Genomic DNA, 23476 nt, shown 5'->3' with positions numbered 1-23476 from the left:
TGGGGCTCTGTGCAGGCCAAAGGTCTATCCAGTTGTATTCTGCTAGTGATCAGTCAGAGTCTAATACTGTATCTATTTTATGCTATGTTAGTAATACATATTACTATTAGTATCATTTAATAAGGCACTTCTTTAAAAAAAAAAAGTCCTCAAATCCCTAGGTCATTAGAACATAGTTGGGGAGGGGGGCAGAAAGAAAGCTCTTCTCTATTAATTTGACATACCAGGAATATTGCTTACTATTGTTTCTGTTGTAGTAGTCCTAAAGCAAAAACCTAGTGTCCTGCTTACTTAATACAATGGTATCTATTCATTTCAGGATATTATGTGTATAAAGCATCTGATAATATGCATAAATGTGCTAAAATTTGTATCTATTTCGATTCCTTAAAAAAGTTCAAATATTTTGGACCCAGATTTGAGGTGATACATCTGACGTTATTAAGCAAGCTAAGGAATACTATTGGCACTGTGTGCCAGTTTACCACTGCAAACGATTGCAAGCAAAATGGACACTAAGTTTCAGCTGTAGGGTTTACTCTTCAATAATTGATGGCTTCCACACCTGTGCAGTGACGCCAGCTTTCTTTGCTGAAAATTTTGGCCTCGGAGCAGTAAACAAAGAGGATGTGGTGGTTTCTGGCTTAGAAAATGCAGAGTAGCCTGTAGGTGAATATGATTCATTTACTGGGATAGAGGCATTTGACTGGAACGAAGGTTGTGAACTGTAGGCTGGCATGGAGTACACTGAAGATGCCCGGACGTTAGTAGGAGAGCCAGCACTAGGTGGTCGTAAAGGTAGAGCTTGCTTTGAAGCGGACAACTTCGATGTCTGCTTAATAGGAAGGCTTTCCTTAGTACTAGGAGGTTGAAAAGTAAATAAAGATGCATCGAGTTGATAAGGTTGATGTTTCATAATATCCAAAGCATTGAGACCTTTCTTAGGTTTTCTTTTTGTATTTTTGGTAGCAGCAGCGGACTTAGAGGAGGGCTTGGTAGCAGCAGGAGGGTAAGATGGGCAGTGGATGGGATTATAAGCAACAGGTGGAGGTGCTCGGACATTAGATGAATATTTCCAAGAAGCTGGTAAAGATGGAGTTGGAGATGAGGCTCGTGCCATGTTTGCCTGCACAGTCTCTGAATCCACCACATACTTCTCCATTCGAGAGTGCCTTCTGGCAAATAACTGTGCTCCTTTTCCACTCATAGCTGGTGGCATCTCAAAGGGTGGCTTTGTTCCTCCAGCACTTGGTGTGACTGGTGGTGTCTTAGGTGTATGGTTTGGACTCGCTAGGGTTGCCTGAGGCCCTTTGAAAGGACCAGCTAGGTTGAGAGTACTTGGGGGATGGGCAGGAGAATGAGGATACTGTGGAGATTTGAGTGGTGCGGGATATGCTGCCTGAGGGGAGGCTGGTGCTGGGAAAGAAGGAGCCTTAGAAACCCCAGCTGGAGGTGACCAAACCGGTGAAACTGGAGTACCAGCAGTAGGAGAGACCTTGAGTGAAGGCTTTGGAGCAACAGGAGGAGGGGCCTTTTGTTTAGATGCTTGGGTCTGCATGAAATTGCAAGCTTCTGCTCCCAAACTGAGGTAGTCTTCTTCAGGTCCTGACTCAAAACCAGCTCCAGTACCTTTTTTGCCCTCTGCATTGTGTACAAGGGATAACAGGGCAGGATTAGGACTTACTTTGGGTGTTTCTTTGAAAGTGAACATGGGTTTTGAAGTGCTTCTTCTCTTTGCCTCTTGCAGTATCCCAGTTCTTTTGGCTGGCACCGCAATCCTTTCATCTCTGGATGCTATGTGTTCTGTTGGCTCGGTGGATGACCACACAGTTGGGGCAGCTCTGCTGGCTACAGGAGCTGAAACAGGTCTGTATAAAGCCTCGGGTGGTGGGCTAATAGAGCAGTAAGGAGGTGGTGCTGGTATGTCTGAAAGAGGACTAGTGACATTTCTTGTGGGTGAAAATGGTGCAGGTGCTCGGTTTTGAACCCCAGAAGGGAAGGGTTTAGCTGTTTTATTCAAAGATGCTGCTTTTTGAGCTTCAGAGGACTGAAAAGAGAGGTTTGTGTCTGGTGCTAAGCCAAAGCCATTTTGTTGTACCATTTTGCTATGATTCTGGCTCATGTCTGTGTAGCTTTTGCTCACACAGGTCTGCTGTCTTGACATTTCTTCCTCTTTTGTTTGATAGACTGAAGAGCTTACTTTCTGGAAGCTCTCTGACATAGTGGCTTCCCTTCGTTCCTCTGTATGCACTGTGCGTGCCTTCATCTCCTCTTGCTCAGCTGTGATCTGATCCATCCTCTGCCGTCTCTTGGCAAACATGAGGGCCCCTTTACCTGTGCTCTCTGGAAGTGTCTGCATCTCGTCTCCACTTTTTATCTTCTTTTCAACCTCAAGTAGACCACTGTCCCAGTCAAATGTCACAATCTTACTGTCGTTGTCAATGTCAGAGAAGAAATCTTCATCTATGTCCGACTCGCTTGTTGCAAGCAAACTCACTTCAAAAGTGTTTTCTTTGTCCCCTTCTTCACCTTCACCTTCTTCACCCTCGTCTTCGTCACGTTCTAACTCCCCAGTACCGTAGCTAACTAAAGTATATTTCCTCGCCCTTTGACGACGCTTCTTGAACATCAACACCCCCTTGGAATTGGGGTTGGGAGCTGCTGTCAGCAGCAATGCAATACTTTTACATTTAGATTTGGCTTCTTTGACCTGCTTCTCTGACAGACTCTCACTTCGCCGGAGTCCTATGGAAAGAATTGAAATGCACGTTTAATTGCATGCAGCCCAGAAAAATACAAGGAGACTAATAACAAATAGTTCTGCGTTTATCTATACTGAAATTTACCCACTGTCCCCTTCCCCCATATTAAAACATTTATTTTCTTTTGCATGGAGAGGTCATTATACTTAAGCTTTTCCCACAATATCAACTGTGTTGTAAATTCCATACCCAGCATTCCTTAGAGTCACACCCATGCAAGTTCAAAGGCTACATCACTTTCTTTAGGACTTTTTTAGTTCAACAGGAACGTTACATGTGACTTTATTTCTAGCATTCTCAGTTTTTATTCCCATAAGTAATCTCAGCAGCAACAGGCAGACGATATTTTCTCATTTATTCAGTTTCTATGGTCTGGTATTTACCAAGTGTTTGACCACAGTTCCTAGGCTTACAGCAGACATTCCCAGCCAGGCAGGCCCATGACTGCTTAATATCTGAGACCAAATGAAACTGAGTGTGTTCTGTCTGACGGTGGCAGCAGCTTTTGCCATTTGTGTGTTTTATTTTACCCATATGCATTACAAAATGTGTATAGTTGATAAAAGTCGGTATGCTTCTCTGTATTAGCTATTTAAAAGCAAGTATACATCCAAAAAGGCATACACAGAAAGCATTAGCATTAACTTTCTGCCCCTTGGAAGACATGGGAGTTTGGCCAAGGTACTCAATGAAAGCAGATTTCAGTCTTTTAACAAGCATTACTTGCCTGAAACATAATCCAAAATTGTATAGGATATAACAACTCCAGAACATTCATTTTGAAAACGTGGCAAGAATGAATACACATTTCAGAGCTGAATGGAGGAGGCTCAACTAACTTGTCAAGAGTATTCGCTAGCATATATCAATAATACATATTTCTTAAAGCATAAATTATTGGTTTTCATCAAGTCATGTGGAACAGGAATAGATGCAGCTGTAAAGCTGACAGATGCACTGTACATCAGCATGACTGCTTCCTTGTTATGTGACATGGAGCATATGCCTTATGGGGCAACGCTAGTCAGGTCGTGTTCCTGTTTCTTTCCCTTCCTTATATTCTACCACTGCATTTCACAAACGACAGCCTCAATAGCTTCTCCCTTTAAAAAAGCTAGAATTTAAAGCTTTTCCTGCCTAAATCCTGCCCTTCCACTTAATTTCAAAAGGAAAACACGTGCCTCTGATACATGAAAATAGAACAGTAAATTATTTAATATCTTTTGCTAGTATAAATAAAGCAAACTTATTAAAGAAAGCCATGTGATGTATTTTCTATTAATGATCCTTTTAGCCATGTCAGTAGGTGGAGTCTGATACTTCTCCTATTAAAGACAGTTGGAGTTTTGCCATTATGCCAGATGACAGCATGACTGGACCAATGGTTCTTGCAAGAACCTATAAAAGAGAAAGGAGCATGGCACCCGAACCAACAATTTGTAGTAATTTATTTTGAGAGGGCCAAATCACAAAATCCTTGGCTCAGTCCTTTGACAATCCAAATGCTTACAATAGTCACTGAAGACATTTTCCAAAAGTATGGGCTTTAGTTAGAGTGCCTCTGCAAACAGAAATGGTTGCCCTTCAACACGTAAGTTCTACGCTTTCAAATAAGCTACTTGCATCAGCAGTGAGTGTTTTTCTAGGAGGGGGATTCACCAGATACCCATACAGTTTTGTGGAAAGAAAAAATTGTAACTTTTCATTTTGCTAGCATATTTTTTCTTAATTCGTCTGAATAGTTACTTAATCAATAGTTTCAAAAGATGGAAGAAGAAATGTTACCTGCTCAGGTAAATATAATCTGATTACTGTTTACAGAGAAAATTTCTGCTAAAGAGATCAAACACGTATAATAAATGTTCTTCTCTAGTTTAGACTTAAATGCTGCAATATAACTTCTAATTTTACAAAAAACATGCATAGTGTTTGCTGCACACGGATTATTCCCCTGTGCTTGGCAGTTTGTTTGTTCTAATGTGTAGATAGGATTTTACAAATAATAATAATAAAAGCAAACATTTTTATAGATTAAATCAGTGGTTCCTAAGGATAATGACCTGCCACTAGATTAGAAGGAATTGAGATTGTCATAGTTGAGATGGGAAAAGGACAGAATCTATGTCCTACTTGAAAGCAGAGGTTATCTTGTAATATGTAGTTCATTCTTTGTACTTTTGCCTTATTAGAGAGGCACTGCAAGTAATTCTCTAAGAAAGACAGGCACAGCCCCACAGTTGGTTCTAACTTTGCAGCCAAAATGTAAAGCATGTGCGCTTTTCTTTTATGCTTCATTTAATATGCCAAAAATATGTGGATTGCACACAGACACTTAGGCATAAGTAACTGCTTAATCCACTTGCCAATAAGATACAAATGGTTATCATGCTAAAAATATGCTTACAGAGGAATTAGCAGTGGGTTAGCAGACTAATTCCAACACTGCATGTGAAATAGCTTGTTGCTACAGTATATCACTGCACACATTCAAGCACCTTTGACATACTGCTACTGAATCCCCAGACAGGATTCTTAACATTGTTGGGAAAGAGCAAGCAACCAATAGAAAGGTCCGAAATGAATAAAATAATAAATAAATAGATAAATAAATAAATAATATGTATCTACACTCAGTTAATTAATTGGATCCAGTTGCAAGTTTACTTTCATGTAAACTTCTTGGACACATTCTGAAGCTGACCTCTGGGTATGGGAGTCAGAAGAAATAGCATGTTCACTTTAAAGTCTAGAGAAGACTGACAAAACTGAAAGGATCATGTAACAGTTATACACATGCTAGTGTCTGTCAAAATCTCTTCTGCAGGCAACATCAAGCTTTTCTACTGGCCTTTTTTATTAACTTTCAAGAGCAGTGGCATGGCTTTGATTTTAGATGATGCAAATGACAACACAAAGTTTTTGCTATAAAAGGAGAAATCCACAGGATTCACTTAGACATGTGCAAGCAACTTGCTTTTTTTGTTAATATTCTACAGATTGCCTCTGAATATACATTAGAAGACCAGCAGAATTCAGCCCTTTTTGGAGATGTAAGTACTTTTAGTTGGACAAAGTCATGAGTTAATTTCAAAGTGGAAGTCTACTAAGCAAAGTTATTCAGCACAGTTAAGGCATGGGTATACTCTTGGCTCATCACCAGGAGCATTGTATTACCTTGAAAAAATATATAAAGCAAGAACAGAAACATTGTTTAAAAGAAAAAGACAGAGGGAAAGTCAGAAAACTGCAGAAAAAAATTCTAAACATTTTCTTTCTAATGCAGTCTAAATTCTGAAATTATGTTTAAAGTTACAAAAGATACCCTCAGGCAGTGCAAATGATTAGATGGGACATACTTACTTGCGTGCCTTGCCCTGTGCTTGAGAGGTCTGTGATCCCTTTCCGAGTGCTGGTCGTCTTCTCCCTGCTCTGTGCCTTCTGATGAGATTGCAAAGGAGAGGAGGGAAGGAGGTGCTTCTGACTGCCCTCCTTCCACTTGAGAATCAACACACCCCCTTTCAGCTAGAGACCTGGGTGCTTCCTTCTCCCTGTCCGAACAGTCTAGGATCACCTCCACCCTGGGGAGAGATGGAGCTGCACCTTGGATCCTCTTGACCTCTTTGCCACTAGAAAACTGGACCACTTTGCTTGACCACTGGATGTTGCCCTCTTTCACGCCCAGAGGAATTGCGATTACAGGGCTAGTCCCATCTTGTTGTACACTGGGTCCTCTTCCTGAAGGGGTGCATTTTTCTGCCCCTAAGAGAGTCACAGCAGGAGCATTGGTGCCCTTGTGTGCGTCATTTGAGAGGGACAACTGCAGCTCAACCATAGTACCTGGCCTTCTTTCTTCTATCTTCCCTCTGAAAGCAGCCTCATCTGTCATGAGCACTTTGGACGTGCCTATCACTTTAGGAGTAATTCTGTGGCTTTGTGTGGTCTCTTGTTTTGTTTCAGAAAAGTGTATGTTGCTTTCTCCTGCTCCTTGGTGAGTCTCACTGTATATCTCTGTGATGCATAAATCTCCATGGGGTGTATCTTTCGCTGTGTTAATTTGCAGTGTAGTACTCTCCCTGTAGTCCTCATTTTTTATGTTATCCTGCTTTCCATTTTCTCTTTCAGCACTCAAGGTTTCATTTATTCCGTTGGAGGATCTGCACATACATAAACAAGTAATTCAAGAAATTAAGCTGCTGTAAGCACAGCAATTGTAAGTACAGTTACAAAAGCAATTTCTATGTAGTTTTTTTCCCCTATATTAATTGTGGTACCTGCTAGCAGGTCCATTTGAGTAGAAGAATTTTCCCAGAATGTAGAGGTCTTAAACTGAAGCATCTTTGTATCTTTCAAAATTAATCAACTTAACAGTTCAGTAAGAAGGAGATTACACTACTGCGGTAGAACTATGATCCTACCACCATCCTTCTGCAATGTTGAATTATATCATTCCTAACATCAGTATGCTTTCATAGACACATTTCTGTTACAGTGTTTCCAGATAAATGCTGCTGAGACTTCTGGGACAATACTTCTTCATATTTCACATGTGCATGAGAAAATTAACTTCGCGTGACACCACAAGAGTGGTTAATTTTTGGCTCTGTGGCTACTACTGCAACTGTTTTAGGCACCATCCTCTCATATAGTTCCTGTCCCAAATAGTTTACTCTCTAAGGAATAGATAAGTACTGGATGAGGATCAGAGGGAGGGGAATGAGTACTTAAAATACACATTCAAAGAATTCCTGTGAGGATCATCACCCGTATATATCATGAAATAATTAAAACATTCTGGGCCTATTCCAGTGATCCAGTGAAAACGGGTAGTGAACCCATGCAATATTTCCTAATTATTAAAAAATACGTATTTCTGACTGGCAAATGTTACTTTGACTTCCTGAAGCCTACTATATACCTTAGTGTAGCTCCATTTTTTAAACTATTCATTTTCCTGGCCTAGTTAGGCTGTTTTACTGGTGTTAGAGCTCTTAGTGTACTCTCTAGCTTCTTCTTTCAGTACTCTGGGCCATACTGACTACTATTAATTTGAGAACAAACCTTTTCTGTACAGCAAGACTGCAGCATGTTACTAAGGCTTTCTGTTGACTGAAAGATAGCAAAGCACTTTTTCAAATGAGGGAAGCGGTAGGTACTCTCAGTAAAGTATTAGTATCAAGTATTATGGAGATTTCTGAAATCAAAAGCGGGTCCCAGGTATTCTGAAACTTTGGACCCCCCTACAAAGAAAGGCTGGAAGAAGCAACAGAAGAAATAAATCTGTCAGTGCACTGAAGAAACTTCAATATCACTTGCTTTTCTAGCCATGCAGCATACTGTTTGTAGCCGTCTGGGTCTGCCTCAAATACCACAAAATGTGTAACATCCATTAAACCACATATGGAGCTACATAAAGGTCAGACAGATTTTAATTTAGGGAGCTCCTTGTGAGTGCTGCTGGATTCCATCGTATTATGCTATTTGGATGATCAATTATACTGCTCTTAAGTACAGATAAATTACAGAAATCTGTAAACATTTCCTTGTAAGATATGAAACTGGGGGCTGGGCCAGCTAAATGTTAGCCTTTATTGGTAGCTGAGTGATTGTGTGTACGTGTGAGAAAGAAAGATTTCCACCTTAAAAGGCCCTTGCTACTTATGGATATACTTCTACTCTATATAGACATAAATGTGTATCCATGTGTCAAGAGGCAGAATACTGGGTCTGATCTCTTTTTTGACATGTAAGATTCTGTTTTGTTAAATTATTATTTTTGTTTCAGGTCTTTCCAGCTCACTGCAGGAACAACACCCCTGGTGTAATTCCAGGAAGGAAGCAGAACTCATGGAGTCAGCACGGCAGGGTTTGTCTCAGAGTCATGTTTTACTCCCTACATGGTGCATTTCATTTTGGTATGCACTGAGCACACTCCCTACTTCCCCCTAGAAATTTTCTTTCTAGACTCAGCAGTAGCCGAAGAGTTGCTAACATTGATGTGAAAAGGGCAGGCTAGTGTTTCTGTTTCTGTCCCCACTCTCAATGTTTCCTGGATACATCTGTTCAGCATTTGTCGGGAAGGTCAGTAAGATGCTCCCCCACATGGCATCTGGAGAGTGCCTGCCCTGCAGGGTGTCTCTTTCCTCTGATCCTGTAAACCGAAGATTTTGTGGGCACTGCTGGTCAGTAACTGACTATGGTTTACAGGGGATTGGGAAAACTTTTTGTAGACATCAAAGGCCAAGTAGCATTCTAAAAACTACTTTAAAAGCCTAATTTTCCTCCCAGTAAGCGTAGTAAGAGCAGAATTAGGCCAACAATGAGTGCTTATGAAAATCTCATCTTTCATACAAATAGTTCAGGAACAGTCAGAAGCTTCCCGAGGAGAAATATTCTTCCCTGCCAGTGAAAGATGCTTGGATGTAAAGATCACCATTGGAACACCACTTTAATTAGGCATTATTCTTTCCTCATGATTTCCAGTGTTTTCTTGAGATGGCTGCTAACAAGTGGCTACTCAGGAAAGGAAGGATTTGCTTCTCATCGCTCTCAGAGGATGCTAAGACACTTCCTGAAAAATCCTTCTCGTGGTAGTGCTGAGAGGGCTACTACCCACAAAGAAGGTGGCAGGGGAAGAGAAGTGTTTCCATTTATTCTCCCATATCCTGGAAGATACTGGCAGTAGGGGTGGGAGTTGGGGGAGATGAGCTGATGAGAAGAAATTGAAAGATTCTCACGGTGAATTCCTTTAGAACATTTTAGTCACTTTCAGAGTGTTGAGCAACTGCAATTTTCTTAAAATTTCTAACAGACGCAGTTTCATTCCATGAAACACTGAGTTATGTGGTCTAAGCACTCTGTTTTGGTTCTGATTTTTAGGACATGTCTTGCTGTTCACCATACATTCAAGCAGGGGCAATGGAGTGAATGGAAGATGTGCTGTCACTTTCAGCTAAGCGTACTGCGGCCTTCAGACCAACTGAAATATCAGTTATAGAGCAGCAACAGGCAGGAGTCAAAGCATATGGAGCTATTTCTATGGCTGCAAAGAAGACAGCTGGTCAGCCACAAATATAATTTTTACAAGCGCAGTTCCAGTAGTCATGTTATGAATTAAAAACATAAGAATGCAGATATCACATGAGGAGCATTCAAATTACAAGAGCTATGCACTATGGAGAAGGTAAGCTGTAATCCTCAGCTATCACTGTTCCCCTGATCTCATCACATTGATCCATTACTCAACCCAAGACAACATGCACAGACAGGCCATGCAAAATGTCTGTTATAAATAAAATGAATACTCCTTGAGAGCATCTTGATTTGAAGGCAGATTGTAACTTTGAACTACTAGACACTTTAGAAAAGTTCCTTTGCGCAGGTTGCAGAAACCACACGTGCTGTTTAGACATCCCTGGTAACCAGAGGCAAGTGCCTCTTTTGCACCGGAGTCCTTTCAGCCTTTCCAGTGACACTGCTCTGTTAGCTGTTGTGATGAATCCTGACCCCTTCTGTCCTCCTGGTCCTCCTGTGGGAGAGCAGACACAGGGAACTGCAGTAGCTCAGGGGGGAGCCATAATTCCTTACAAGGAGTGTAGAAGTCTCAGGTCTTTTCTTCCTCTTCTTACCCACACTGAAGGCAATTCAGAGTTCATCTTGTCTGAATTCACAAAGTCTGGAGAGAATGTGCTTACCGGTGGTTCTGAACTCAAAATTGCATGCGTTACACTGATGACAATTAGAGAACAGTCATTAGAATAGACTGATGTGCAGTGAGCAGTAATGCAGGCTTGCTTGCAAATTTACATGAAGGTTCTCTACTCTAAGAAGCACAAAGCATTTTCAAAGAAAACTGAAATTCACTATCACTGTTTTATAAATGGAGAAGCTGAGACCAAGAGAGCTGTAAGTGACTTGCCCCACCTCATCTAGTAAAGTGTTAACAGCTACAGAAATAGATTTCCAGACCCTCTCCCCCTCCTGACTACTAACACATTTTGCCACCCAGGAAGACCATTTGCCATGTCATAATCAAGGCATATCTGTGTAACACACTTTCTCCATCTATACAGCCTTTGCTTTTTGTAAGCCTCACTTCCCTATCTATGGGGAATAACAACACTTCACTGCTTCAAAGGGGTGGAAAGAATATTTGAACTTGAGACTCTGCAGTATGCAGATATGGCAGTGGACACCTTGTAAGTATTAAGAATACTTAATAAGAAATAAAATCATTACATTTGGAGACTGTACTCTTAATTCTGTGCCTGAACTGTACTGTTTGAATTATATGCATTAATTCCTTCAGATCAAATACTCTGTCTTCCCTCCCTTTTCCATACAGACAAGCAAAGTTACAGACATAAATAAGAGGACTATCAGAAGCTCACAGTACATGTCTGCAAAATGAGTGCATTCAAACCCAGCATTTTCCACGTGGTACACTGAACAGAATTGCACCAAAGCATTCTGAGCATTCTTGTACCTCTTGATAAGCATCTGCAGGACATCAGTCAGGCTTTCCATCAGAATGATAACTTCAGCATAGGTTAAGTCTCCACAAGGCTTGCCGTTGATAGACACCACCTCATCTCCCTCACACAGTCCGGCCTTAGCTGCTTTGCTCTTGCTGCGAACCTACAATGAGTCAAAAACAAATTCAAAATTGCACAATTAGTGTTCATTTGCAAACAGCAGCAACCATGTCCTCAACTTACTTTTGTCTGTACAAAAGAAAAAGGATCAGTATTATTGATTATAAATTTCTAGTAACACAAATTAATAACTTGTCCCAGTTGAGGTTAAATACTGTTCTAGCCAGTATTAACAATACAAAAACTTCTGCTTTACCGAGCTTGTGAGCTACATGTCAAACAGGCTGGAATTTGTTTTTAAAAAAGGGAGACATAGAAGTTCGGGACAACAATCAATTGATCAGAGTTTAGCAGAAATGCAAAAGATCTTACTAGTTTCTCCCAAAATGAAAGACTACTAGAGCTGAAATCTATGGCAAGATTTTAAAAGAAGACTGTATAACTTCAGGATCTTCTGGGCAGAATGTCAATATCTACATGCTGTTAGAGCTGTAGGTATACAGACTTCTGGTATACTGGACACTTTTCCTTAGATGCCCAACTGTAGGTTTAGTTGCCAAACTATAAACATCTGAATCACTGGAGATCCTCAATCCATGTTTAGTCATCTGAGTAAGTGTCCTGATTTATTAAAGTTAAGACACGCCTGTTATGGTTTAACCTTCCCCATTAAGTACTCATTCAAGAATCTCATGCAGCTTGGTTTTTGGTGTTTCACTTCTTTTTCCACTGGCAGCATGTTATAACTTATATAGCCTTTGTATAACAAAACCTAGACAGCTTTAACACCGCTCAAGGTATGCCATACAGTTGACTGCTATTTTTAAAGTACATATTTGGCAAACAGTGTGTTATATTAACCAGGATGCTTGCAGGAGTCTATTTTAGAATGACACATACACATAAAAGGGCTGTCCTTGGGTTCTTTGCTCTCAGTCTTCTACCTGTTGATGTGAGTACTTTGGCCTTATACAATATTCAGTTGGTGGGTCAATATGTTATCCTTATTAATTCTCATAGCATTTTCTTGAAAATTTTTAAAGAAGTAGTATAGTTCTACCATACTCACGGCAGCAGAGTCAGTCCCCACTGACTCTAGGAAAGTTACTTCTGATATACACCAGATTTGAGGGTGCAACTATCCCACAGACCCATGGAATTATCCCCAATATACTATTAGGCCACTGGTCTGGTAACTAAGATGCATTTCTGGAGGCAATTTTGAAAAGTTTCTTGGAGTCAGGATGATACGTGGAATAAAGAGTGAGACTGCACGTTTTTCTGTGGTGGGGCCATATATCTTTGTTGTTTCAATTTATACATACCCATATGTCATATTATGGCTTTTAGAGCAGTGAAGAAACAGAAGCCTGGTGCATACAGAAGCCAGTTTCTACCTTGCAGAATTAACATTTACGAATATGGAGTGGTATGCTGCTCTGTTTATGTAGCCTTAGGCAAGAGCATAAACATCCTTGTACTTTGGGAAGAAATGACAGTTTAAACAGTGTTTAGAATGTTTTGCTTCATATATGCACTAGGATTTGGGTTGAGGTTTTGTTACTGTTTTTTTTGAAGAGGAGGGTATGCTATTAAAATTTTACAAGACATCTTAGGCCTGAATGTTAATATTTAATGTGGATGCTAAAAAGAATTTAGAATGAGTCTTTTTCAAAAACACATAAACAGCAATTATAGCAACATGTGAACTCTGAAACAGCATAATGTGATACCTAGATTGTAAGAAGAAATGTTGTTTCTGTTTCTTTATTAAGTGTCTGAGAATTTGGAGTCAGTTCTGTCATAGATTACCATTACAGCTGTCTCAGGAGAGAAACTGTTACCCATTCCATAACTTCAGTGATTTCTGTCAAAAAGCAAAAGTTAAAAATGTACCATGTTAATAGGTCTACATGAATTGCTAGACAGCTTAACCAGTTTTGTAGTTTTTTAAACAGACTTCTTGGTAGCGTTTAAAGAAAATAGACAAGGGCATTGAATTTCCTTTTAAAGTTCTTGAAAGGGCCTCTCAGTCCTTTTGCTGCCTTCTGAATTGTTGAAAGATCACAGCTGTGAGATATTTGGACCTTCATACAAAACTCAGCCCCTTCTTTGACTGGTCACACAGGAAAGAAACTACTGTAAGTCACTATACTTCACCCGCTGGTAGCATTTCAGTTCATATGCACATGGGACCAAATTTCCTGTGCGTATTATATTCCCAGGTTTAAATACATAAATCAAACTTTTAACACGATTTTACCATTACAGGATCACACTGCACATGCTGTATGTATTAATGGTTCTCCTGACTGTATGTCAGCCTTTTTCCCAGCCTCTCCCAGAAGCACCTATGCCTCCCAAATTTGAACAATGTCTATATAAAATCACCTCAGTATTATCCTTTTTTTTTTGGTGTTTCTGTTGGGGGAATAAAGGGGAGGAGAGAGCACTGACAAAAAAATGAGCAAGGGCAGGTTGTATAGTAAATTACAGTAGGTTGCTGCTAGGGTAGAAATATACCATCATCATTTGTGTTATTTTAGCCTCAGGATATCACCAGGTTACTCAGCAATATGTAGACTGCCTTGCCAGGCAAGCTGTAATTGTTTCTGGGTTTGTTTATCTGTATATTTTGTTTGTCTTCACTGGAAACCCACAAAAATGAACAAATAATTTACTCATGTAAACGAAAACTTTTCAGACTTCTGGGAAAAAAAAAAGAAAAAAAAAGAACAAAAAAAAAAAATCTCAAGAAGATTTGTGGAAAGCAGGATCTTCCTGGTAAAATATGTGTTTAGTGGATGGTTTTCTCTCAAAGGAAGTTTTGGCAGAAAGCCTTTGACCAGCCCACTGGGAAACAAAAGCTGCCTTTGTTAGCAGAAATACAACGTGGTCATACAGGGGACAGTATCCAGTCCCTGGGAACTTAAAGCAAGGCGTATTTGGTTGTAATGCAGAAGAGAGTTCTTCCAAAACTAGTGATTGCTCTTGCCTTATAGTGCAGCCCAGGCTTCCTCAGTTACTTGTTTCTCCTATCTGCTTAGGGCTGGGGTTTTCTTTAGGAAGGAGAAGTGTTTTTTCCCATAACATTTGTGAATGGGATCTCACTACTAGAAAAATATGTAAAGATTTTCTTAGTTTTTCGATGCTTGCAATACCAGTATAACACAGCGAAGCTGAGCCTGTACCGTTAGTGCTGAACCTGTCAAGACACCAGCTGCTGCTGGGGCATGTTGAAGAGCTTTAGCCCACTTTCCCCTGGTGCTGCCTGTATTGCTTTTCTGCTCCCTCTCAGTCAGGACTCTTCCTTTTTATCATTCAAGTTATATAACATGCGCTCATTAGAATGCTTCGGTTTTCTTCCAATCACAAAATTTCCAATGAAATGGCAATGGAAATATTTACTCTGAATTCCAAAAGTTTTAAGGAAATCATTGTACAAGGTGTATTGGCATTGCAGCAGTATTGACCTTGGTCAATGCTGTGCATGCTCTGCCCATAAAGAGTTTTAGATTTCTGAATTTTTAACAGTATTAAAGTGTTTTATATAAATAGTTGTACATAAAGACTTCAGGTTATTCTGAGCCATTTGTTATAATATTCTCTAATTTCAGATGTTTAGATCGCTGTTGCTAGAGTGTGTGAAGAACAGTGCTGGATTACTTGGACAATTTACCTGAAGTACGTAATTTCTTTTTGTTTCCAGATTACTCCTGTACCCAGAATTTCCCACTATCAGGAGTGCCCCTTGCTGCTTAAAATGTCAAGTGCAGAGAAATTCCTTATATCCACAGAGATGTTAATCTTAGGGGAAACTTCCTTTGTGAAGAACTTAGCCTGGATGCTCTCTGTTACATGAGCACCACGGAGGAGGGAGGACCCCTCTGTGAGCAGCGCAGCACTGCTGCCTGGGACAGAAGGCCACGGGGGCTGGTGGAGGGCTCCTCAGGCCCTCAGCTGGCACCTATTCACAAGCAGCTGCTGTAACGAGGGGCGGTCCAGAGGCTCTTCAGTAGTGTCTATAAAGACTTGGGCTGGAAACTGTGAGTGAGTAAGGTCTGGGTGCTGTGATGCACTAGTGGGTGATCACATCCCAATGGCACAGGTATGTGGGGGGAAAAGTGCGGGATAGTAAGTTACTATGGGTTGGTGGTAGCTGTGGGATGCTGCTGGGGCTGGAGTAGTCATGGGTGTCTGCAGCAGATGGCAATTTCAGTTAGTTTCTTAACCAGTGGAAGATGAATAAAGTGAGGGATACACAGTGGCTGTGTTCCTGCTAGTGTGAGGCAAAGGAGGGGTTTTGTAGAGAAAGCTAATGCTGAGTGCCCAGCCTTTGTGCTGTGTATGCTGTAGTGTTTTTACTTTAAACTAGCTCTAGTCTCATTCTGTCACCTGGAGACTCCTTGCCAGGTAGCAGGTATTACATCTGTTCCTTTGATTTGTCTGAAAGCAGTTTAGTTTGTACAACCCAAAACTGTTCTATGCTATGAAACAATATATGGTAAATCACAATAATAGGGACACTTGCTTCAAAAAATGTAATCCTGATGAAGCTAAAAAGCTAAAGTAGATGCACCTGTTACTTGTTGTGGCTGCAAGTGGATGCACAGACAGCAACTGGGGCTCAGCTTACCAGCTGATGATCTGGGTTGTGTGTCTGAGCCCTATAATAAGCAAATCAGAGAGTTGAGGTATGTTGAACCTGATAACAAGGTCAATGAGTTGTAGCTTAAAGGGAGGCAAATGGACTTGAGGACACTCTGTAGTCCTGGTTCTCCAATTGTGCAACTAAGAAATTATTAGGATACTTTATAGTCTTGCTTTTACCAGTGACTTTTGGGAAGGATGATGTATGTCTTAATCTTATTCTGGTGTGCTGCTAGGAGTACACACCTGTATCTGGGATGTGTGTCGAAGTGATGTGCTTCAGGTGTACCTGACTGAGCAATCAGGCTCAATGATTGCTCTGCCCGACTGAGCAACCAATCTGAGAAAATGAGCAATCTGACCATAAGCACAATCCATTTAGCCTAAATCTTTATCTATTAAAGTAAGACTTCTGTGGCTTTAAAATCTACATATATTTGCACAGTGATAGTCTCAATTAAAAGCGAGCTTTCCAAACCATGAGTTATTCTCAGAACTATTTACTGATCCTTTTTCAGTTTGCCAGCAGCTTTCAGACAACAGAACAGAAAATATTGCCATTGGATGTAGTGGAGGTACACTTCCCTGCTATTTAAGGTCCCTTGCTCATACAGACAGAGTAGTTTCTTTCATTGAGGGGTCACCTCTGGAAGAGCCTATTCAGTTGAATATCCTATCTGATTCCTAAAGCCTCCTCTGAACTGTTGTATGGCCCTCAAGGCTTGAAACTGGTTTCAGTGAACTTTATTTACATGTCTAAGTCCTCAGTGTTAGTCTTGAGTCTTTGATGGTTGGCCTTGTGTTTTGTTATGATGAAACATGTTGCCCAAAATAGCATGGCTTACCAGGCAAGCGGGACTTCAGTAGATCAGTTGTCCGTCTTCATTATTGTTTACTACTTTAGTTATGTCAGCTGCAAACTTTACCAGCAGTGACTTTATGTTTTCTTTTAGACTGATGATTAAACATCAGTAACAAAAGGTGAAGGGTGCTTAAAAAGGATATGTCCTTTTGACTACTGTTTATGCCCCTGTTGAATAATGATTTCCAATTTAAGGTTACCTTCTCAGACCCAACAACTAGCCAGCTTTTAAAGGTGTATTTCTATTACTACAGTAGCAAACTGTGCCCTTAGATGTCTTGCCATCATTAATATTGCAGAACTGTGTTTAAGAAATATCCTTTTTAAATAAAATAATCATTAAACTTAATCTTGGGATTATAACCCTTATTCTGTATAGTCGCTTCAGTCTCACCGTTAACTAATAGAGTAGCTTTGTTTAAATGTGCCTGGTGTTGAGGTCTTCTAAATTTTTCCCCACAAAAGTGGTCACCTATTTTCTGTTTAGAAAAAAATCATTAGTCTAGGGCATCCCATTATACAGAAATTATCTGTTATTTTTTTATTCTATGAGCAGGTTCTATCTACCTGCCACTTTACATGACCTTCTGCATGTAACATTAAGATTTTTGTATCTCTCTTCACGTGGTGTCTGGCAGGTAACTGAGTAACCATTAGTGGTTTTTTAGTATGAGGAGGTTTCTAAAGGCTTTTTTTTTCTTTCCCCAGGTGATGGCATGTGATCCTTACACTAGTTTGAGGCGGGAATATGCAACTAGGTGGTAAGCACAGTTAAAATTTCTCACTTGATGTCAGTACATTGTTTCATACTTGTAAGCGCAAGTATCAGTTTTGTCTATTTGTGTTGAGAACCATTTCTGGATACGGAAGTATCTTGTGAATGAAATAACTGTTACAAGGGGGTTTTTAATCTTCCAGAAATACTGATTCCTTTACTGTTGGAAAAAATACAGGTCTGAGCATAGAACAGGATGTCTGGTTTGTTAGATACAACTATTCTCTTGTATTGTCAGAGATAAAAAGGGGAAAGAAGCAGAGATAATAGGTATCAGTATGTGGGAAAGGTGGAGTGGGATTAGGAGTGTGGAGACACTGCCTCTTCTTTGTTCATACTAGTATTAAAGCAACAAGTGTTTGATGCATTCTTTTCATAAGTAATAGTTTACCTAAAAGAAACAACTTCAAATTCTAACGTTTGACACCCTGAATACAGATCTGATGTTTCCGAGTCTAAAACTTTTGGATATAGTCAGATATCTTAACTTTAATAGAAGGTAAAATTAAGTTAAAAGTCCAAGTTAAATAGACTGTACCAGAAATAACAAGGAAGTCAACTGACTTGAATATGACCTAGTCTGGGCTGTAAAAGAGGAGGCGGTGATTCAAAGTGATTCAAAAGACAGGGGCAGTGATGAAGTGATCCAAGATCTAAGCAATTAAACAAAGTTGTATTCTGCTTGCTGACAAAGTGGCAAATAGTACTGCGTGGAAGTACACAAAGTGTATGTGGAACTCAGCTTTGCAACTTAAGTAAGTACTACATAGTATTGCCACAATTAAAGACCTGCCTTCTAGTTGCTGCAATAAATTTAGCTAGCTAACATGTTTCTCTTAAGTATGTTTTAAGAGAATATAAAGGCAGTATAAATAAGTTAATGTAAACAATACTTAGTTTAATTTTATCAGGCATTAGCTCATACTTTCCAGAAGTTACTTTTCTCATTAATTAATTAGCTAGGTGTTAGTCATGAAGTTCAGGATCAGAATCAAATATCAGTGTTTCCTGCAGAGAGTATTTAAAAAAAAAAAAACAACAACAAAACAAAAAACCAAACAAAAAGAGGCACTTCCATTATAAACCCTACAGCAAAAGCAGTGGCTAGTAAATGTATTTAAATATATTTAAAAGTTATCTGTCACTCTAATAAAATTAACAGTGTATAATACTTTATTATGAGCAGGAAGCAGAAGCACTGAGTGGCACAATTGTTAGTGTATTAGTGGTTTTAGTTGTATTAGTATTTAGTTGTATTGAAATTAGGGAATTTAAAATGAAGTTACAAATGAACTGAATTCAGGCACAGTTTATAAATTGGGGCTCTAGGGGCTTGTTTTACAATGTTTATGCATGCAGGAGTCCTTTAGACAAAAAAGTAACCTTCAGTTTTTAGGTTTTAGATATAAACGTCTGTACAGTAAGTTAAGCCTACCTCATAATGTGTTTGAGTTTTGTAGGGATCTCTGTAGATCCTTTTAATAGCTCAGAGAATTCTTAACACTTTCTTCCCCATCCCCAAGCTTTGCCATTGCAAGTTATAGCATCATGGGCTGAATAAATGCAAGTCTTAAGAAAAAGGTGACCTGTTTCTCCTTTGCATGGACTTCATTTAAATATTAGTACTTCTTTGCATGGACTTCATTTAAATATTAGTACTCATCCAGAAATTCAGATATTAATTCTCTATTCTCTGGCTATGTAGCCATCTATTAAAAAATATAGTCAGTGACACAAGCCTTTTTGTGACCTTTCTGATCCATAAGGATCTAGTCTTTGCCTTCCATCTCTAAACCTGCCACTATTTAAAATTATATTTATAGTTTTAAATGTCTATGTTTTGTCAGCTGTATCTGAAAACAAACTGTCAGTTTCCAGTTTTAAATCAACGCCTCTGGAAACAAAGGTATGGCCTGTCAATCGGCCTGTAGATTCTGTTTCGTACAATTCTTGCTGAGAGTCTCAGAGGTGTATCTTGGAAAAGAGGTGATTCATAGAATCATTAAGGTTGGAAAAGACCTCTAAGATCATCGTGTCCAACTGTCAACCCAACACCACCATGCCCACTAAACCATGTCCCTAAGCGCCTCATCTACACGTCTTTTACATACCTCCAGGGATGGTGACTCTACCACTGCCCTGGGCAGCCTGTTCCAAGGCCTGACCACTCTTTCAGTGAAGAAATTTTTCCTAATGTCTGATCTGAACCTCCCTTGGCGCAAGTTTAGGCCATTTCCTCTTGTCTTATCGCTTCTTACTTGGGAGAAGAGACCGACCCCCACCTCGCTACAACCTCCTTTCAGGTAGTTGTAGAGCGCGATGAGGTCTCCCCTCAGCCTCCTCTTCTCCAGGCTAAACAGCCCCAGTTCCCTCAGCCGCTCCCCATCAGACTTGTGCTCCAGGCCCTTCACCAGCTTCGTTGCCCTTCTCTGGACACACTCCAGCACCTCAATGTCCTTCTTGTAGTGAGGGGCCCAAAACTGAACACAGTATTCGAGGTGCGGCCTCACCAGGGCCGAGTACAGGGGCAGATCACCTCCCTACTCCTGCTGGCCACGCTATTTCTGATACAGGCCAGGATGCCATTGGCCTTCTTGGCCACCTGGGCACACTGCCAGCTCATGTTCAGCCAGTTGTCAACCAGTACCCCCAGGTCCTTTTCCTCTGGGCAGCTTTCCAAAGATTTAAGACGCTTTGAACTGCATCATGGTTTGGAAGCTAAGTCATGACTGCAACTTGTAGGCCATATGCTTAAAATAGTGAGGGAATCTGAAGAAAAAAGGCAAATCCTACTAAAACCATAATGAAGTTAGACCACTTGTTTTACTGGTTGATAAATCTAGGCTCATTGAAGTTGGCATGTACTTGTGTGTTATTAATGTCTATATGAACATGCCATTCAGCTCTTGAGCTCACTCTGGGTTTTCAAGCGCATGGAATTACTACCCATATAATGGTTTCTGTTGTGTAGACAGATTTAATGCATAATAGCTTTCTGTTACATGGTTAACATGCAACTCCTATTCTAACTCCAGAATAACAATGCTATCTTCAGCAAGAAAGCAAAAGTCTTCACAGCTATTACCTTGCCAGCTCTTCCACATACTTTAGGTAGTGTTTGGAACACTACAACTAAATTTGTCTAAAATTAATCTCTTTAATACTGTGTTTGTGAAGATCACTGGTGACATATGGATATTGGAGATCATGACATGCTTCAGATAGACAGCTGGGAAAATCTAAGGTCAGAAAGAATTTTGTTTTCCTGGCCCACATGTCAGGGTAACAAAACAGGGCAAGCTGCAGTTGGTTATCAGACCTTGTGCCCATACATGAGGAAAACCGAATGACCTTTGTGTTCTTAGTTTCCTCTTTGAATATGTATAAAAAGAGAAAGTAGTTCTCAGTAGATAGATAGAGATGAGCAGACAGGAAAGAGTCATCGGATCTTCAGAAAGGGAATTTGAGCCACTTGCAGATTTAACTGAGTTATGGTGGCATAGTTTAGAAGTTCCTTGAGAGCTTTTCAAAACCGTATCATTAAGAAATGTTCTTGCCTAGAACTCCAGTCTGGGCTTTGTGTGCACATAGATTCATTGGAAATACCAGGTTCTGGTCTAAACTGAAGGCCCGGCATTTTTGGCAGGCCAGAGCTCAAGCTTAGGGATTAAATTTTAGGCAAGCTGGGTTATATACTCTTGAGATAACAGTGTCATAGACTGGAGTTCGAGTGGCATGACTTACCTGTGTAGGAGTATTCTGCATACAGACTCTCAAAATCCACAATGGCTGTATACATTTTACTGTTACAAAGGGCCTCTTTAGAGCTGGTATACCAAATTCTAGTCTATTTTCATTAGCCATGCCTCTATTTGAGTATGAGTCTGCTGCATGATGTGGCTCAAGATATTTGCATCTGTACTGCCTGGAGATGAGTCTGCATCAGGCTGATACCAGTTCTCCTCCCCTCCATACTGAATTTCTCCACCAGACAAGCTAGTTTCCTTCAGACTCAGTCATAGTAAAAGCCACAATGTAATACCTTCAGATAGGGCAAATTCATCAGGAGTGTGAGATCCAACCCCTCCCTAGCTCCTCTGAATGTATGGGCATGCAATAAGGAGCCTTGCCCCTACAGCGTGTTAGATGCTAAAGCCGGAGTGCTGTGACTTTAGCTAGTATAAATATAGATAGTATAAGTACAGTAAAATATAGTTTTCTATATTTTACCTTTAAAGTCAGTGTCCCATTCTTTGGGGAGTGTATGCAGAATTTGCACAGTAAGACTAGTGAGACCATGCAAATGTCTGTTAACTAATTGGGTTGAACAAAGATGCTTCTAAGCTATCTCCTGAATGCTTTTCCTGAGAGGAAGCTTTGAATAATGAAGTATCTTTGGCTTGCAAGGTAAGCACAGAAACATTTCCTGTCACCAAATTCTTCCCAGTAGCAGGATAATGATACTGGGAATTTGGCAGTTCAGCGCACTCTTTTCTGCTTCTGTTCTTAAGGGAAGGCTCCTTGACACATCCACTGTTGTAGAAATGGCTTTCATGTCTGTCTGTAAAGCTAATTATATTTCTAAATGGGCTTTAAAATGAGAAAATACAACATTAGAGACATCAAAGGAGAAATGAGTTAATATGTTCAGACATATTTTTGTTACTTAATGTTCTTTAGTGTCTGATGCAATTCTTGAACTGTTGGATTAAATCTAAAAAGTCTTTCCAGAAGGTGAGGTAGAATGTTACTCTTTGAGTTCATGGGAGTGCTGCCATTAATTATCACCAAGATCATAATTAGAAAAGTTGAACAGTGGTGTAATATTATGGTAGTTTATGGCAAAATATGTGATATAGGATGTTAAGCTACATAAAGTGAAGGTACTTTTTAACTTTAAAACCCATTGATCTAGTTGCCTGAAAGGTTCTGGCTTTACTTACTGACCCACAGCTAAAGGAAAATTTTAATCATGGTTTACTCATGTAAAAGTTCATGGGACATTCTTGCAGAGGGGTGATGGTACCATCTAGTTATTGGTTTACTTATTGTTTAACTGTCTCCAGTCAGTCCTCCTGTTACACTGTGCATGTGAAATCACACTTCTTGAGTGCACTGGTTCAGTTTGGTAACTGTTGTCTTCTCCTTCTCATAATGTTCTCTTCATCCTATATTCAACAAATACAGTTTGGTACAACTTCTTACGCATATTGTTGTGGGAGGGTTAAAGAACATGTTTGACCATTTATATATTGACGGAGCACTTGTGCCATTTGGAACCAGAGAGCAGACTGATCTCAGTGAAAAGAAAAGCCTGCTCAAATTCCCAGAAGCTTTGCCTAATGTACTAGTGTATCATCTTGCTAGTGGTTGCCTTTCTCTGGCAGAAATCCAAAGTTAGCAGCTGAAGAAGGGATGAGATAATGACCTCTGAAATATTGATCTGGTATGCTGGCGACGCAGGAAATTTCCCAATAGTGAGCTTGGGTACAAGACTTAGTCTGTTATTCATTTTGTACAACGCATCTAGCGTATAGCCTGGCTATGGATTGTACTGTTTGGGGTGTACTACTGCATACTTGTAGTTGATGTGTCAAAACTAAAATGTTGTGCTGATTTTCTTATTTGCTGGTGCTGCTGGTTGACAAGGAGAAGAATGATGCCGTTGCCTCTCAATAGTGTGGCTGTGCATTGTCTGCTCTATTTCCATTCCCCTTTTCTTCTTGCCCTGCTTGAATAGTGGCTGGCTTTGCTTCCTGGCTTATTTTTAAATCCTAACCAACTTTGATCTCTCCATGAACATCATAGCTATGTTTTCATTTCTTCTTTCCTACTT

The 23476-nt window shown here is 40.0% G+C and overlaps 1 protein-coding gene across 2 annotated transcripts in view; it reads right to left on the bottom strand.

Moving 5' to 3' along the window:
• Positions 1 to 23476, bottom strand: part of SYNPO2 (synaptopodin 2) — a 92091-nt gene that overhangs the window by 15086 nt on the left and 53529 nt on the right. For both annotated transcript variants that reach the window (XM_009583933.1, XM_009583932.1), the window contains exons 2-4: positions 11245 to 11396; positions 6123 to 6916; positions 566 to 2745 (exon numbers count right to left, since the gene is read on the bottom strand). In XM_009583933.1, the coding sequence (XP_009582228.1) occupies positions 566 to 2745; positions 6123 to 6916; positions 11245 to 11396 (3126 nt within the window). The remainder of the gene's footprint in view (positions 1 to 565; positions 2746 to 6122; positions 6917 to 11244; positions 11397 to 23476) is intronic.

The sequence above is a fragment of the Fulmarus glacialis genome, unplaced genomic scaffold (assembly GCF_000690835.1).
Source record: "Fulmarus glacialis isolate BGI_N327 unplaced genomic scaffold, ASM69083v1 scaffold27598, whole genome shotgun sequence".
Taxonomy (NCBI): domain Eukaryota; kingdom Metazoa; phylum Chordata; class Aves; order Procellariiformes; family Procellariidae; genus Fulmarus; species Fulmarus glacialis.
The sequence above is the reverse complement of the archived record's forward strand: the minus strand, read 5'-3'. Positions and strand labels throughout refer to the sequence as shown.